The sequence below is a fragment of the Protopterus annectens genome, chromosome 5.part1, assembly GCF_019279795.1.
Source record: "Protopterus annectens isolate FY-2018-M chromosome 5.part1, PAN1.0, whole genome shotgun sequence".
Classification (NCBI taxonomy): domain Eukaryota; kingdom Metazoa; phylum Chordata; order Ceratodontiformes; family Protopteridae; genus Protopterus; species Protopterus annectens.
In genome coordinates, this window is record NC_056736.1 from 349,737,290 (window position 1) to 349,756,629 (window position 19,340).

General features: G+C 42.6%; 1 protein-coding gene across 6 annotated transcripts in view; it reads left to right on the forward strand.

The window, feature by feature from the left end:
• ARAP1 (ArfGAP with RhoGAP domain, ankyrin repeat and PH domain 1) overlaps positions 1 to 19,340 on the forward strand; it is a 2,759,262-nt gene that overhangs the window by 1,289,520 nt on the left and 1,450,402 nt on the right. For all 6 annotated transcript variants that reach the window (XM_044073028.1, XM_044073030.1, XM_044073029.1 and 3 more), the window contains one exon: positions 13,188 to 13,294. In XM_044073028.1, coding sequence (XP_043928963.1) covers positions 13,188 to 13,294 — 107 coding nt within the window. The remainder of the gene's footprint in view (positions 1 to 13,187; positions 13,295 to 19,340) is intronic.

The window sequence follows — 19,340 nt, forward strand, 5'->3', positions numbered from 1 at the left end:
TCTAAACAAGTGTTGTGTTGTTTATGGATGTAAAGGAACCTGTGTGTGTAAGCAAAACTGGAGTCTGTTGGAGAGAAGGTGGGAAAGGTGGTAAGTAAAGTAATTAGGTGGTATATGTTATGGTAATGGTAGAAGGGTGTTAGCAGTGAGATTAGGAAGGAAAAAGAAGGCAACAAAGAAGTGGTGATGGATAGGATGAGGCATTTTGAGACAGTGGGGGGAATTTATAAGCCTAAGGATTTCTGCAAAGGAGAGAGACTTAGAAAGATGTTTCACTGGGCTAACTCAAGGAAAATCTACATTTAACATCTGTGCTTGATGTTAATGAACTGGATGTATGACAAAGGGAAAATATGTGGTTTGAGAATGGGAAAAGATTGCACCCACCTGGTGCTGGCATCAGGCTGTGAACTTTAAGACTAGGATCCTGCCCCAACAGTGCCAATTCTCCCAGATGTCAAACTTTTTCTAAAATTGAAGGCCTGGGCTTGTTTTTACCAGGCTGTGGAGTGGTGATTCATCACTGTGACAAAGCAGAAATTCCCTAAGACTCCAAGAGCAGAATACGTTTTTTCTTACATTTATTTCATTGAATTGCACTTCTTAATGCTTATAATTATACTATACAGCTAATCTACTACATTTTGCACCATTATAAGATTTTTTAATGTTTCACTGCATTTGTGTACTGTTTTATACTGTTTTAACTGTATATGTGCTTTCCTGTGAATTTTTGCGAGGTTTCTGTGTTCTAATCAGGTAGCATAGTCTGGATAGAGGCCTGCCATTATCCTTGCCTGGTTGTTTTGTTTTTTTGAGCTTCCTGTGTTTCTGGCAGCCATCTTCTGCTGATAGTGTCTTGTCTTCTCTGTTAGTGAGAGTAACAGGGTTGCCTGACATTCTCTAGAAAGAGTGATTGGTTGAAAGAGCAGGGCTAGCAGGACTGGGTAGTAATCTGAGCTTCTAGATTCTTCCATCTTTTCTGGTATTTAAACCCTGTGTCTGCAGGGGGCTGTGCATTTTTTTACCAGGCTGTGGTGTGGTGATTCATCACTGTGACAAAGAAGAAATTCCATAAGACTCCAAGAGCAGAATAAGTTTTTTTTTACATTTATCTCATTGAATTGCACTTCTTAACACTTTGATTGTGCTATACAGCGAATATACTACATGTTGCACTGCTATAAAGCTGTTTTACTGTTTAACTGCATTTGTGTACTGTTTTGTACTGTTTTAACTGTATTTTTCATTGCTCAATAGTGTTTCATTACTGTAATTGCATTTTTATTGAATTACTTAACTGTAAACTGATTTTTCATACTGAGAGTTATATTTTCTGTTTGTGAGTGCTCTATCTGTGCATTTTTGTGGGGTTTCTGTGTTCTAGTCAGGTAGCGTAGTCTGGATAGAGGCCTGCTGTTATCTAGGCCTGGTTGTTTTGTTTTTTGAGTTTCCTGTGTTTCTGGCAGCCATCTTCTACTGATAGTGTCTTGTCTTCTCTGTTAGTGAGAGTAACAGGGTTGCCTGACCTTCTCTAGCATGAGTGAGTTGTTGAAAGAGCAGGGCCTAGCAGGACTGGGTAGTAATTTGAGCCTCTAGATTCTTCCATCTTTTCTGGTATTTAAACCCTGTGTCTGCAGGGGGCTGTGTTTGTTTTTACCAGGCTGTGGAGTGGTGATTCATCACTGTGACAAAGCAGAAATTCCCTAAGACTCCAAGAGCGGAATAAGTTTTTTTCTTACATTTATTTAATTGAATTGCACTTTTTAATGCTTATAATTGTGCTGTACAGCTAATCTACAATGTTTTGCACTGTTATAAAGCTTTTTTACTGTTTCACTGCATTTGTGTACTGTTTTATACTGTTTTTACTGTATTTCTTATTGCTAGTGTTTCATTACTGTAATTGCATTTTTATTGAATTACTTAACTGTAAACTGCTTTTTTCATACTGAGAGTTGTATTTTCTGCTTGTGAGTAGCTAGTAGCTGTAGTATACTTTGCTTCCCACCCTCCCTCCCTGTTGGTGTCTTGTTGTTATACTTGGTGGCTTTGCAGTTGCCCGCCCCTACTGTAAATTTGATCTGGGACACTCTTTCCGGTCTAGTGTCATTAGCTCATTCTACTTAATACAGAGAGAACATATGAGAAGGCCAACCCACTTAGTTTCTTAACTTTGAATTATATTCTGTTCTTCCTTTCTCCTTTTCCAAACTTCTCAAACAATCTGGAAATATAGAGCTGATAATATATTTTTGGCACGTTTTAACTGTATAGAGTTCTGCAATGTCTTAATTTTTGCTTGACTGAATTATTTATATATTTGCTGGCATTGTTTTCTGATACTCTTAAGTGCCTCCATTGTGATTTTTTCCTAATTTACTGCTTTCTGCATACGTTTTAGTCATTTTTTTAATTTAATTGCATTTATTTAAAATGTATTTGCTTTAATATTGTGACACAGTCAAGTGTGCTAACTTGCACTGCATTTGAATTGTTTTTACTGCTGTTTAGCTGCTTTTCTGTAAAAAAAAAAAAGTCTAAGCTTGTTTCCCACCTTTCCTGTAAGTAGTCTAGTCCAGATACAGATTTGCTGTATCCAGGACTGTTTGTAAGCTTCTGAGTCCCCCAAACCTTTTTGTGTTGGAGGGAAGCCTTCTAGCTTATCTACCACAAAAGGAGTGGTTTCTGGCCCAGAAATTGTAGTTTATTGGCTGTTTCAGTAGTTTTTCCATCCCCTTTAACTTTCTGGTCTAAAAGCCCACATTTACGCTTGTTTCCTGCCTTTCCTGTAACAAGTCTAGTCCTGATCCAGATTTGCTGTATCCAGGATTGTTTTTAAGCTTCTGAGCCCCCCAAGCCTTTCTGTGTTGGAGGGGAGCCTTCTAGCTTATCAGTGGGAGTGGTAAGCACTAGGTAGCCTATCTAACACAAGAAGAGTGTTTTTTGGCCCAGAAATTGTAGTTTATTAAACATTTGGGCAGTTTTTCCATCCCTTTGAACTTTATGGTTTAAATGCCCCCATTTGCGCTGGTTTGTGCTTGTTTAAGCTACGCTCAATGGTGCCGAGCTGGGGTAAACTATTACTGGTGCCAGAAAGTCTGCTCTTCAGTTTATGCCATAGATCTTGCTAGTTCTTTCTCTCTTGCACTTCAAATCGCCTAATCGCTTTGCACTTCCACAGGTTTTCTTAGCATTTATTGTAGCACACCTAAGAGCCATCAGCACTAGTCGTTCTTCACAGAAATAGCTCTAGTACTTAGTAGTTATAACCACCCCTCCTGGCATGATTAAAGGGCAGTTCCATGTGCTTTCTCCTATTAACCTGATGCACTTGGGTATTCTGAGGCAGTGTAGCAACTGCCTCATGTACACAGACAACCCTCTCTTCTTACCTACCAACACCGAGACTTGTGAGAGATGCACTTATATCACCAAACTGCACTCCCCAGCCAAGACCGGACTAGCTGGTCAAGAGAAGAAGGTCAAGACCTGCACCACACCACATGGAACACATAGCCATCCAGAACACCCAGTATCACAGCTCTCACATAAAAACACAAACCACACACCCACCTTTGTGAAGGCATTCAATAGAAATTTACCCAAACAGTAGAGACCTCCAAGACAGAAACACACTTGACCACCACAACACAGCACAAACCACAGGATACATAGCTCACTTCCACAGTGTGCCTGTCAATCTAAGCCCCTAAGGGTAAACTCCTTTCCCAATAAACTAATCATAGGTGACTCAATATTGAGTCACACAGATATCCCACTCACTAGCTTGAATAAGGAGAAGGTAACAGTCAGCTGTCTATCAGGTGCCAGAATCTGACACATAACACATGCACTCAGGTCACTCCACAACAAGTACAAATATGACTATGTCATTGTCTATATGGGTGTGAATGATCTGAGAGGCACCTCCCTGGACTACATAAAAAGAGACAAGGTGGAACTCTTGGATTATGTGGCCCAGGCAGGTATGACCCTAGCCCTAAGCAGTATCCTACTGTCACCCAGAATGATACTGCAGTACAAACAGAAAATGACTGACTTCAACAATTGGCTAAGTTTCTGGTGTCATTCTAAGGGGATCCAGTATCTGTCTGCTTGGGATTACATGATTGACGGAGCTTGATGCTTTGCCTGCAGTGGCCTGCATCTGTCACCCCTGGGTTTCCGGGTACTGGCTAAGGCTCTTGCCACCCCAACAGTATCTTTTTAGTCAGTGTTAAAAAGACCAAATTACCACTGTAACAGCTATAAGTAAATGCAATCTGATGGTCATGCTCCTCAACACTAGAAATCTAAATCTCAAGATGCACTCGCTTGAAGCACTCCTCAAAATGGAGAACATTGCCAATTGTGCTGTAACGGAGACCTTGTTTAAAGCAGCAGAAAGCACCTCTGTGCTACCAGGCTATAACTCATTCCACACCTTTTGGCCCCAAAACATGGACCGAAGCTCCAAAGGCAGTGGTGTCTCCATATGCATAAAGGATATGCACACCTCCAGACTAGTAGCCCAGCATAATGCATCTGAGATACTTCAGGTACAACTAACATTGGGTAAGACTGCGATCCTGGTCATAGTCTGCTATAGGTCCCCAACCATGTCCCTAGACTCTCACTCCATGTTCCTAAGCACACTGGAATCTATCAAGGTCCAATCCAGCACTCTCATACTAGAAGACTTCAACTACTCCTCCATCAACTGGGAAACTTCTCAAGCACCAATACACTGGCCCAACACTTCCTGGAATTCATCAGTTCCAATGCCCTGGACCAGCTCATTCTGACCCCCACTAGAGGAAGCAGCATCCTTGACATGGTTATTACTAACATGGGTGTCTGTTGCTCTACACCAGTAGTCAATCCCTCCCTGGTCAGATCCGACCATAAACTAATCACCATGGAAATCCACATCTCACCCCCCCCCCCTCCCCGGAAAGGTAACCACTCTCAAAAACTTCTCTAAAGCTGACTTTGGACTCCTAAAAACAGAGGTGGCTAACTTTACAGCACCCATGCCGATGGAAAATAGCTGCATGACTGCCGAATCATACACCAATGCACTGTACGAACATGTACATAAATGCTTGGAACTAGCCATACCCAACAGAACCAACACACTCCCCTCCAAAAAAAGGAAGCCAATCTGGTGGTCCCCTGCCATTAATAAACTCTACAACAGAAGCGAGAAACTGTTGCAGGAAAAAGGTGACGTCCATAGAATGGAAAAACTCCCTTATTAGCCTCAACAAAAAGTTGAGACCCCTCATCAAATTCTCTAAAGCCAGCTATGAAGGCAGAATTGCGGCAGACACTAAAAACAATCACCAAGCCTTTTATAGTTATATCAAGAGCCTCCATGGCAATACCCAGATTTGCTCTGAGTTACTGCACAATAGTACCTCCTATACTGAGCCAACAGATATTGCCAACATACTGGCTGACAGACTCAGTGCCAGCTTTATCCCACTCTTCCCCCCAAAGGACCAATCACAATACAGGAAGAATGCCAGGTACCCAGCATTACTGCAGCCCAGGTTAAAGCTAAATTGTCCAAGGCCAAGAGTACAGCTTCCATGGGACCTGGTAATATCCCTGTCTGTATTCTACATGAACTACAAAGCAAACTGGCACCACATCTGTGTGCCCTGTTCAGTCACAGCCTCACCTCAGGCTTCCCCCTACTGAATGGCACACTGCTGCAGTTACCCCTCTCCATAAAGGGGAAGCGACTACAGACCCTGGGTATTATCGCCCCTTTAGCCTGACGAGTCTGATATGTAAAGCTATGGAGTGCATCATCATGGACCTGATTAACAAAGGTATAGGACATCTACAAACTCTTAACCCCATGCAGTTTGGCTTTGTGAAAGAGAGATCATGCCTGCTCAACCTGGTTGACTTCTTTGAGTCAGTCACCAGGGCTGTGGATGAAGGCCTACCTTGATCTGGCCCAGGCCTTTGATACCATTCCCCACTCGGGGAATTATTGATAAACTCACCAAACTAGGCATCAGCCCCTATATCACTAGGTGGGTTGCAAATTGGCTCACAGATAGAACACACATTGTGAAAGTAGCAAACTCCAAGTCAGACTGCCGACCAGTCACGAATGGAGTCCCACAGAGATCCATCCTGGGTCCTCTCATGTTCGGCATCTACTTCTCAGAAGTCCAGACCAACACAAATGGACTCTAGCTGACCAAGTTCCCAGACGACTGTAAGCTGGGAGCCATTATTAACTCCCCAAGTGATGCGGACATCCTACAGAAAGGCCTCATTGAGACCAATGACTGGTGTCAAAACCATGGCCTTAAGCTTAACGCCAAAAAATGCATTATCATCCCCTTTGGTAAAAACTCGGTTCCCACTAACTGCCACATTGATGGGAGCCCACTGAACACTGAAGGCATTACAAGAGATCTGGGGACACAGGTTGACAGCAACCTGTCCTTCGACCACCACATTGTCACTGTGGTCAGAAAGTCCTTCTATGTGGCACATCTCATTACAAAGGGTTTTGCATCCAGGAAGAAAGAGGTAACCATCTCTCTCGACTCTTCCCTCATTAGACCAATCATCGAGTATAATGCCACATTTGGCATGTACCTCACTAGACACCTGCAACAGCTGATGAGGCCACAGAAGTACCTCATGAAGAGGATCCTAGGCATTTACCACATGTCCTACACGGACAGACTCAAAAGACTCTAGCTATTCTCTGTCTCATATTGCCTATTTATTGGTGATCTCTGCTTGACTTACAAAGCCATGTCTGACCCAACTCTGTTAGAAATGCTACATCTAAAGAAATTCCAATCCTTCCACACCACATGCTCCAGAGACCTCAGCCTCATTACCACAATTAACAGAACATGCTGGAGGGACAGCTTTCTCACCCAGAGACTGCCCGTGCTCTGGAATAGACTTCCCGTGCATGTCAAGCAGAGCACCTCATTGTTCCTCTTCAGGAGAAATCTTAATGAGTGGATGGGTAATAGAAAGTTCACCCTTGGGTTACTCCAGTGGGTCTACTTGATAGAGGCACTGGGAACTAACGTCAGGTGCCACAATGCCAGGGCACTTCTATGGGCTAGGCTTGTAAAGGCTCCAGGGCCATTAGCCTAGTACACACCTATGAACCTATGGTTAGCAAACCTTGGTATGGACATACCCACTGGACCCTCCTCACTCTTGTCTTTCAAGTCTTGATGGACCTGGAAGGGAAAAGGCCTGGGGGAAGAGACCCTGGTTGCAAGTATAAAATTTGAGTTCCAGCTAGGAAATTTGAGTAACTGTTCCACAGAAAATAGACCTCTGGCTGTTTGACTGAAGATGGTTGTCCCCAATACCCTGAGATGTGCACTGTCCAAGGTGTTTGCTAAAAGTACGTATTTCATGAACCCTTGTTAATCTGATAAAAGTGAAGAATGACCCTTCCAGATCAAGGGAGGGTAGATAACACATGGGAACCTTGAGGCCACCTTGAGGACAAATTTAAGTTTTCTTAACCATTTTATTTTATGGTGCATAAGTCTGAGACTGCTTTCAGGAGCCTCCCATGATCACTGTATTGCACAGTCTCCACAGCCATCATGTTATGAGAAGACATAGGAAAAAGCTTCTCACTTCTAAATCATCTGGTCGCCATGTTGAAATGTTGCCACATATGGCAGTGCCTTCCATCATGCTTTTATCAGAAGTAGTAAAGACAGTGCTTATGCAGCTGTTGCTTAATGACCTGGTGAACACATGAACAATGGGAGGGCTAAAATGTCTTAGTCATTGAATGAAGGAACTTTCCATAATGGACATCCACATCAAGGTCAGAATTGTGTGAATAGCTGAATATTGTCAGGCACAAGGACTAGACATTCTGTCTTAATTTGGGATATGTTATCCCAGCATGTGCTTATGGAGAGGGAGGAAGAATACACCCGTGATCTTTGAAGCTTCAGAGAAAATTGGCTAAACTGAGATAAGAGAGAAGAGATCCACATCTCTGCCATGGTCTCTGTGTCAGAAAAGCACAATAACTGCATCCTTTATTAGTGGAAGGCTTTCAGTTTTGGGGCTATAACAGAGCTACTTTATCATGCGCTGGTGTGTGTGTGTGTGTGTGTGTGTGTGTGTGTGTGTGTGTGTGTGTGCGCGCGCATGTGTGTAGCTTGTGCTAGTTACTTCTTTCTTATTTTTGCAGCATTTTTGGCCTTCAGTATAGTGTGTGTCTATGCACAGAAAATGAAGTTGAAGGCTGCTATCACAGTTTACATCTGCTTGGTAGGAGAGCATTTTGTGTGTGTGTGTGTGTGTGTGTGTGTGTGTGTGTGTGTGTGTGTGTGTGTGTGTGTGTGTGTGTGTGTGTGAACTGAGATCAGTTGTAAACCAACCAGGGAGACTTCATTATTTTACATCTAACCAATAAACATGCAATTGTTTGTGTATTTTCCTTAAGATTGTAATGACATGAATAACACAGTGAATATACTGATGATGAAAAGTGATGCAGTAAATACATCTTTGCTGTATTCAATCACCACAACAGCTGCATAAAGCCACAACTCTTAGCTATAATCAACAATCATTCTGCATGCAAGTTTAAGTCAGTGTTCAGTCAACCCCCACCCATTTAGTCACTAATGGAATCTCAATGTGCCATTCATGCATTCCGACCATTTACCTCATACAATATATTCAGTGCTTTCCATCATATCATCATTTCTCATCTTTTTCCAGTGCCGCCACCACCACCACCACCACCACCACCACCACCATCACCATCATTTTCTAAATTATTTATCCTGATGGATTCCACGATGGTATCAGAATGAGCTAGGTAGATTAAACTCCCAAAGTGGCAGTCTGCAGCTCTTTCTTTGGGATTCACAGGCATTCTCAGTTAAATTGAGAAATACAACCCTTCCAGCATGCTCTGAGCCTGTTGTGAGGCTTCATCACAGTGGACTTTGCCTGGTACACCACTCATGAGAGGCACCCGGGGGAATTCTTATACAGTCATACAGGTCCAAACCATCTCATATAACTTGTCTCAACATGCAGGAACAATAAGGTCCTTTCGGATTGCCAAGTTCCTCACTCTTACATAACACAGTGATCTCAGTTACCTTGCAAAGGATAATATTTTGCTGTATTTATATCAGCCTTACAGTCACTGCTCAGTCTTATGCCCATAGGTGAAGATAGGGACACAGATAGGCAAGTAGACAGAGAGCTTTGAATCAGCTGTCAGTTCTACACCCTCTTCAGCAAAAGTATCTTGCAGTACTGTCACCACTGCACCAATCAGCTTGCCAACCTCTAGATCCCCTGTGCTCTCATTTATGAATAAGGTCACAGGATATTTTAACTTCTCTCTCTTGTATGTGCTCATTCATTATCTGTAGAGAGCATTCCAATCCTTTGTGGAAGGGAACAATGACATCTAATTTAGAGATGTTGATTTTCATTCCACCTGCTTCATGCCTATAGTGAACTATTTCTGTGCACACTAGAGAGCATAGTCACCTCAAGCTAAGAGGACAACGTAATCTGCAAATGCAGAGATGCAATCCTCACATCCTCAAAGTAAATACTCAGAGGTCTTCTCTGTGTCCTGATACCCTGTCCTTGAAAATCACAAACAGAAGGGGAGACAGCATGTGTTTGATGAAGTACTATGACCACTTTCCTACCTTGAACAAATTTTACTTAAAACACAGAATGCAATTCTCAACAAAGCAAAAGCCTAGATGTGGATTGCATTTGCAGTTGCCATGGTGATGCAGATTTTGATGGGCACAAAGAGGATCTGCCAAAACTATTTGTTGATGCAGGTTGAGGAAGTGGGTTGTTGTCAGGGAGAGAAGAAAAACACTGCCCTTAACAGTGAACATTGTTGAGAGGTGGATGGAACACTCTGAGAACTTCCTAAATATGGTAGACATGTGCTCCTCTCAAGAGGCAGTGCCAGAAGTAGATGGCAGAACTGGACCCATTTTGATAGATGCAGTTACCGAAAATGAAACAGCTCTGCTGTCTCAGCGCTATAAGTGTATGCGAGACCCATCTATAAATGCTGTAGGTGCTGGACATTGTAGACGTGTCATGATTAACACACCTTTTCAATACCGAGTGGAAGGCTGGAGCAGTTCCTCTGGACAGGCATAATGGAGTAGTAGTACACTTCTGAAAAAAGGAAGACAGGAGGGTATATTCCAGCTATAGAGAGATCAGAATCCTCGCCACCCTAGGAAAGGGATATGTCATGGTGCTGGAAAGTGACTTCATCCAGAAGTTCTAGTGAAGCAGTACAGATTCTGTTCTGACCATATGATAATGAATCAACTCTTTGTCCCTGTACAGATTTTAAATGGGGGTCATGGATACTCAATAGTATTGTCTAAATGTGGTTTGTAAACACGGAGGGAGAAGGAGACATATGACTGAACCCTGGAATGTCTTGTAGGAAATGCTACATTGCTGCGGGCCATTTGGTTCCTGCATTTGAGGGAGACATCCTCCAACTCATTACTGATGGATTTACTGCACATCAGCAAGTCAAATGACATCAGAAATACTTAGTCTAGGGATCTAAACATCTTCTGCAAAATCAAATCTCACAGAGAATACCACTGCTATGAAACAGATTCCCCATTCACATAAAAAAGGTCATCCCTGTCCATATTCAAGCACAACTTAGATCTATGGATAGAAAACAGAAAATGTACCCCAGGACTGTTGACATGTACAACTAATGGACATATGCAGCTCCTAAATTCTTAGTCCCATTCATGGGTCACCTCAAATTATCTGTGTAATACTATGGTTACAAGTAATGGCTGAAAAATGGCACTATGATTTTTGCAAATGTAATGTCTTGGTAGATTTTAAAAAATCCCTACTAAGTACTTTTACTGAACACAAACACTGTTTGCATTCCTGTATCTGTAGCTCTGAGTGATACACACTCATGTAAAATAGATTTGTTTATATCACAGTTATGTTGAAAATAGACCACTCTCATCTTTGATGACACCAACCGTAGTGCAAAATCCTAAGATAGTGAGATTCTTACTAAGTGAGAAGTGGTGAGACTTGCAAGATAGCCAAGTATAAAATGGGTTAAATTCAAGGTTAAAGTTATGCACTTTAGCAGATGAAATGTGGTCAGTGTGTGTGTGTGTGTGTGTGTGTGTGTGTGTGTGTGTGTGTGTGTGTGTGTGTGTGTGTGTGTGTGTGTGCGTGTGTGTGTGTGTGTGTATGGGGGCATGTATGCTATGAATGATTGAGCTGGTGAGGAAAGTGGAGGAGAAGACCTGGGTTAAGATCTGACTTTGTACAGACTGAATCATTACAATGAAATGTGAAAAACAATTAGTTATAGGCAACAGAATGTTGTGGTGTATAGACTGAGAGCAGTTATGTGAAACTCTGAAGTCACCCCCCCTGACATACAAGCCATATGTCAGACCGATCACACACACACACACACACACACACACACACACACACACACACACACACACACACGGGAGATTGTGCTGGTAGAGACCATGTAAAGAATTACTAAAGTGATGAGAGGAATGGAGGAAAAGACTCCGTAATTTAATACATACACACTGGATGAGAAAAGCACAAGTCTCATTCATAGGTAAGTACGAGGCTAGCTGCCCTTGAGGGCCATTTTAAGCCTAGCCAATTTCACTTTTGTACTCAAATTAACCTATTCCATTTGGTTAGAGAGTGACCTTAGCCATCCAGTGATCGATAATTATATATTACCTCTAATGAGAATAACTAGGATCATACCATAGATAATTTCTGGGGACCTATGCATGGGATAAAACATTTAGGAGCTACATTTGTCCAGGGGACAGTCCTGGGGTAGATTTTATGTTTCCCATCCATAGATCCAAATTGTTTTTAAATATGGACAGGGATGAAGTTTTAATCACTTTATTCAGACCATTGCAGATCATGAAGTCTTGACTTAAAAGGTATGTACTCATCTAACATTTGAAGCATACATTTTCTGATTCCAAGAAAAGACAGTGAGCTGCAAGAATATATCTTTCTCAGTTTTTTTTTTCTTTTTGCTGTTTAATACTTATGCAGACAGATCAAAAGGAGTGCAGACTAGAAGACAGCTAGATGGATGGGGAGACAGATACATAGAGTACTAGATGGTCAGATTGCAGACGGATCAAAATGCATACAGACTGGAAGACAGATAGATGAATGGATAAATATATAGATAGACAGTGCGCTAGATGGTCAGACATGTAAGACCACCATCAAAAATGTGAAGCATTATGGACTGCGGTATCTTGCAAGAGTGTAGTATAATTAAACAATAACCCTCAACTAGGTGTGGACAATGCTAGATTTACCCATGGTTGGTGTGATTTCATCATAAGGATGAAGCCTAAATGAGCAAACAAAGACAACTGCAGGTAAATCCAGCATTACCCACACCCAGGAGTGGGTTATTGCTATTATACAATTACATGATTTAAGAAAGAACTTGCTTAAGTTTCTTAAATAATGTCTTTGTATAATGGCACTTTAGTGCTCCTCTGTGTTTTTCACCATTATTCCATGTTTTCTGATGTACTGCCCATGTGTGTGGGACTTACATTTCTGTGATTGCACAGTATGTCAGTGCTGTTCAAGAGAAGCAATGGAGGACATTCTCCAAACATTCTGACAGTTCAGAGGTATGACAGTCTGCCATGACAGTGTATAAATACAAGAAAAATCATTCACATTTCTCTTTCTTTAGTTTTGCAGAATGTACCTGGTTTGTATTTGGCCTGCCTCCATATCATTTATCATAGAAAAGTCTCACTGCTTAATGATACTTCAGGACTAAAATTACTATATGTGGCATACATATGAGTTTCAGACTTCATATCCTTCAGAAAATGCATATGGACAGGGACACAAATCCAGTTATTCTAGCAACTTTTTAAGTTCATACCAGTAATATTTAAAATCTATCCCAATTTTTGGGCCTTTGTCCCCCATTATTTTAGGCTTTGTTCAGATTTCTTGCATTAAGAGGTTGAGAGTTATGGGGCTGACCAATAAGCATGCACATCTTTTAATACTAATGAGAGATCATTGTATAATATAATGTAATGGTTTGATGAATTTCTTTTTTACAGTATGAATTTGATTCACTGGTCAGAGATGGTCCCAAGTGCATGAATGAGTACCTCAGCGATGATGACCTGAATGAAGATGAACACAATTACGAGGAGGTGCCAATGAAGTAAGGGTTATTTGTAATTTTATAAACATTTTCGCCAGCACAGTACATTTCTCTTAAATCATTAGAAATCTTCTGTCAGACTACACTGATATGAGATTCCAACACAAAATACATCTCTGTTCATGTACTTTATGAATCATGCTTTTTATTATTCTAGTCCCTTGTTAATTTCTCTTACTATTTGATGAGGGATTTCACTCCCAAACTAAATCTCCTTTGTAACTAATTAAATATTCCATGGGCTGAGAAGGTTGAAAATGTCCATGGGCTGAGAAGGTTGAAAAGTAGTTGAAACATGGGACAAGAGCATAACAGGGGAAATACATGTAGTCCAATCTCGCCTACATTCTTACCCGTGGGTTTGGAGCTGAATATCGGCTCTGACTCGGCCATACTTTTTAGCTCAAAGTCTTTCTATTGGCTGGGCTAAGATGGTATCCCATGCTGCACTGCTGTCTATCCCCGGATCTCGTTTGCCACTCATGTAGCTCGGACGTGGTCTTGCTCTTGGCTGTGGCTAAGTACCCTTTTTCTTCTTATATCAGAGAAGTTTTTCCAAAAAGGCTATTTTAATAGCTATTGTGTGTGTTTTTGACTGTATTGTGGAAAAGTTGTGTTTTCTTGATTGCGTATTCTGTGGTATCCCACTAGCTGCTTCCAATGGGCTAGGCCCGTTTCAGTTAGAGGACCTAGTCTGTCTCCTTGCTTTCCTTGTGTGCTAAAGTTTTCCCATGGACTAAAACCATTTAAATTAGAGGAATTAGTCCTCCCCCTTGTATTTGTGTCTGAGGATCGTTTGAGTTAGTGATCTTTGTGGTGTTCTGTCTGTTGTTTGGCTTGTTCCTGCACTTGTGACTGTTTGACCGTTGGTCTAATTTTTAAGTTAGTTACTTGTTGTTGGTTAACTATGTCCAAAGATACTATGGAGCATAAGCCCTCGGGTTTCAAGAAGTGCTCCAAATGCAGTTATAAAATGTCCATTACTGATGGACACTCTGTTTGTGTGTGCTGTCTGGGAGCGATTCATCTCCAGGAATCGTGTAGTTTCTGTCATGCCTTTAGCCTGCGTGTTCTTCAGGAAAGGAAGAAGCAAAAAAGCGATCTCTGGCTCCATCAGTCTCCTCGGAGCCACCGAAGAAAGTAGCAAAGTCTTCATTGACATCCTCGGCTCCATTGTCCTCGGGGCCGCAGGAAGTGTCAATGGTTATGGAACCTCCTTCAGCTCCAATTTCCTTGGAGCCTGTTTGGAGCTGGTCACCTAGCATTAGGCCAGTATCCCCTCCTCGCAGGTCCCCTTCAGAGAGGAGGTCTCTATCTCCTTCCCTGTCCTCCAAATCTTCCAGGACCTTATCAGATGTGGACATCGATAGAGTGGTGCAGAGACTTCTTCAGTCACCGGTACTGGCTAAATTGTTCTCGGCTCCGACCCAATCGGCTCCAGAGCCGGTTCCTCAACCTGCATCGATACTTCCTCCTCCGAGCACATCTCAGCTTTCGGAGCCAGAGTGCTCGGCTTCATGTCATGTCCCTAGGTTGGTTCCGACAGACCCTCCTGGCTTATCGGTTCCGACGTCAGCTCTGACCCCGTCGGCACCATCCACAGGGTTCAGGACTCAGGATTCTTTGGTCGGACCCAAGGGAGAGGCTTCGGGACACTTCTCGGCTCCTAGTTTCCCTCTCGGCGCTTCAGCGCGGGGAAGCCTGACTCCTGTCTCGGCTTCGGAGGCTGGTCGTTCTTCGTATCTGGGAGGACCAGCCTTCGAGGCCATGCGGAACGCGCTGGCCAGGTCATCAGCGGCATCATACGGGTCGGGCATTCTGTCCCCTACAGCACCGGTGCAGGTCTCTGATCACCATCTATCTCTGGACAGCGGAGCACCAAGGCCTCAGGGTACCCCAACGAGTGGTCCCAATATTTCTGAGGGCCCCTCAGAGTTTTTACCTGAGGAGCCACCCAGAAAGAAAACGTGCAAGAGGAAGCACATAGATTCCAAGGATGAGTCTCTCATGTCAGACACCGACCTCGAGGAATCGGAGGGGTCCTCTAAGTCATCCTCTGAGGATGTTTCTTTCTCTGACATCCTAGAGATTTTGAAGCAAAGAGGTGACTGGCCATCCAGAGGCCCCCTCTGAGGAGGAGTCGGTCTTCCTGAAGGCCTTTGGTGCTCAGCCCTCCGCCTCCTGGATATCTCCACCCTTCAACGAGCTTCTGGATTTGGTTTGTCGAAGGGTGTGGGACTCTGTGGAACCAGTCCCCAGGAGACCCAATACATTTTTGTCTGCTCCTCCTGATAAGGAATTTCTATCCAAGGGAGTCCCTGTGGATGCCATGGTGGTGGCAGCTGCCACCCAGAAGGAATTAGCTGAGACTTCTTCCACCGTCCATCCCTGTAACAAGGAGTCTAGGACTATGGACCGGTACCGGAAGCGTACGTTTTCTTCAGTGACCTTTACCTTATGGTCACTGAATTGCTTATCACACTTTACATGAGTCCAGAGAGATCTCCTCAAGGAGCTTGGAGATACTCTCATGGGTAATGTTTCTGAGACGGTGGGCCTAGAAGGTCAACACTCAGATGTCTACCCTCAATTCTATTGCAAACTCCTCCATGAGGCTAATCTCCTACGCAGCCGAGGGAGCGAGTAGGGCAGCAAGTTCAGGAGTTGCTCTTAGGAGGCAGGCCTGGATGTGCCTTTGTCATTTCGCTGAGGCCTTCAAGTCTTCATTCACTGACACCCCATTTGATGGTTCCTCTTTGTTCGGAACCAAGGTGAAAGACACTCTCACTAGGTGCGAGCAGGAGGGAAAAACTCTGTCTGCCGTAGGAGTCCATTTTTCCCTTTCCTCTAGGCCTTATCCCAAGGCCCAGAGGGGTGGCAAAATGTGGTTCAAGAAATCACAGAGGTTTTTTCCCAGTGCACAAGGTGAGCCCCCCCTCCAGAGGCAGGGGAGGGGGTGGTTATTCAAGGAGATGCCAGTCTAGGGGCAGAGGAGACCCTCGCAACTTGGGAGACCGCGATTCCTTTCGTGGTTTTCCCTACCGCCACTCCTGATGGGAGGCCCGACTGTGCATTTCCGGAGCCAGTCGGGGGTCGAATCTCATTATACCCGGAGGCCTGGCTAGATAACACCCAAGTTAAACAATCGAAAATGAAACAAATATCAAAACACCAACGTCGCTGAACAAAGTAACAGCCAGACTGTGTTGAATAAATTCGTTTAATCAATTCTGGTACCTCGGCCTTCACCTTCTCATGGAATAAATGTAATACACAATACAGTCACTTATAAATCATCCTGAAACATTTGCATAAGTAATTGATTTCAATAAAACAATTAAATATTTTTCTTCTTAAAGCCAAAACTACTTTTCCAAAAACTTTTTTTAAAACAACATGCATTGTTTAGCATATCCCAAATAAACCATCTCATAAATAGAAAAATTTCATAAAAATAAAAAATATATAAAATACTTTTATTATACAAAATTTATAAACTTATAATTTTATAATTTTATAACTTTACATTTCTAAATTCATCCCATTAGGAAAAAGAGTATTATAATTTATAATAAATCTAGATTCCATTTCCAACAACCTGTTATAAAAACCTAAATTGTTATCACCCACATCATTTGGTTTACCTAAAACACAAAAAACTAGCCCATCAGAAAGTCCCCTGTGCTGTTGACTGGCCACCAGACTTTCAAACCTCCTATTCCTGATGTCTCCCAAATGTTCGAGAATTCTAAGCTTGACTCTCCTTCTGGTCTGTCCAATATACCATTTCTGGGTTGCACAGTTGCACCTAGTATTTTAAGGAAAGTAGTATTGTCACTGTGGCCTATCATTGTCGGAGATGATAAGGTAGGAAAATTGTTTCCCAACACAGTAACATTTTCCTATGGTAGATTTCAAAATTTGAAGGAAATATTAAATACTAGAAGTAAGTTAACAAGGAATGGAAAGGTAGGGACTTACCAGTGTGGGAGATGCAAGGTTTGTGCTAGAGTTAGACATTTAGATGGAACAAGAATCAACAACGTGAGATATAATGCTTTGGAATTCTTCAATTGCAACTCTTCTGGGGTGGTTTATATCATAGGGTGCAACTGTGCAACCCACAAATGGTGTATTGGACAGACCAGAAGGAGAGTCAAGCTTAGAATTCTCGAACATTTGGGAGACATCAGGAATAGGAGGTTTGAAAGTCCGGTGGCCAGTCATTTTTGTGAACAGCACAGGGGACTTTCTGATGGGCTAGTTTTTTGTGTTTTAGGTAAACCAAATGATGTGGGTGACAACAATTTAGGTTTTTATAACAGGTTGTTGGAAATGGAATCTAAATTTATTATAAATTATAATACTCTTTTTCCTAATGGGATGAATTTAGAAATGTAAAGTTATAAAATTATAAGTTTATAAATTTTGTATAATAAAAGTATTTTTTATTTTTATGAAATTTTTCTATTTATGAGATGGTTTATTTGGGATATGCTAAACAATGCATGTTGCTTTAAAAAAAGTTTTTAGAAAAGTAGTTTTGGCTTTAAGAAGAAAAATATTTAATTGTTTTATTGAAATCAATTACTTATGCAAATGTTTCAGGATGATTTATAAGTGACTGTATTGTGTATTACATTTATTCCATGAGAAGGCAAAGGCTGAGGTACCAGAATTGATTAAACAAATTTATTCAACACAGTCTGGCTGTTACATTGTTCAGCGACGTTGGTGTTTTGATAGATATCACCCAAGACCAATGGGTTCTACGAATAATTTCCAGAGGATATGTCATTCCCTTCTCATCAAATCCCCCTCCAGTCAAGAAAATCCCAGATGTTCCACCCAGTCAAAGGGATTATGCAGCTTCAGAAGTTTCAAAGCTGCTAGAAAAAGGAGCCATCCAACATGTCCCCTCAGACCAGATTGGATAAGGGACTTACTCCAGATTCTCTTTGGTGCCGAAAAGGACAGGGGACCTGGGACCCATTTTGGATCTCGGCCGATTGAACACTCATGTGCAAAAGTCTAAGTTCCGAATGGTCACATTGCAGTCTATTCTCCCATTGTTGGGAAAAGAAGTGTGGATGTGCTCCATCAACCTCAAGGATGCTTACTACCACATAAAGATGGACAGGGCATCCAGAAGTCACCTACGCTTCCGGCTGGGAGCCAATTGCTTTCAGTTTCGAGCCCTGCCCTTTGGTCACCACAGCCCCCAGGGTGTTTACCAAATGCATGGGAGTGGTGACTGCTAACTTGAGACATCAGAGATTCCAAGTGTTTCCATGCCTGGATGACTGGCTCCTTACTGCCACCACGAGGCATCTACTACTTCAGACCAGGGACGCTACTATCAACCTATGTCAACAGTTGGGCATCACATCGAACTGGGAAAAATCTGCCTTGTTGCCCTCACAGCATGTCACTTTTGTAGGCGCCGAATTAGACACCATCCTCATGCGAGCGTTTCTACCACAGGAAAGAATCAGAGTCCTACAACAACAGGTTTACACCTTGCTCCCCTCTGAGAAGAGTGAAGGCAAGATGGGTCCTCCAATTGTTGGGGACAATGGCTGCTACAATTATGTTAATCCCTCTGGCAAGGGTACATATGAGGCTCCTTCAGTGGCTACTCTTCACCCATTGGTCTCTTCAACATCTTCCACTTTCTGACTCTATTCTACTCACAGACAGGTGCAAACAGGATCTCAGTTGGTGGCTTCGCACTGACAACCTCAATGCGGGAAAGCCCTTCGTTCCTGCGCCCCCGGTTGCAACGGTGACCACGGATACCTCCCAGGTGGGGTGGGGGGGCATTATCTAGGCAGGACAGTCCAAGGCACATGGCAAGAGCATGAGATGCATCTGCATATCAATGTCCTGGAGATGAGAGCTGTGCTACTAGCATTGCAAGCACTTCAGAGTTTTCGTCCTCTCGGGACTCTTGCAATCCACTCAGACAATATGTCAGTGGTGTGGTATCTGAACAAACAGAGAGGAACCAAATCATATCCCCTTTGCAGAGAGGCCATACGAGTGT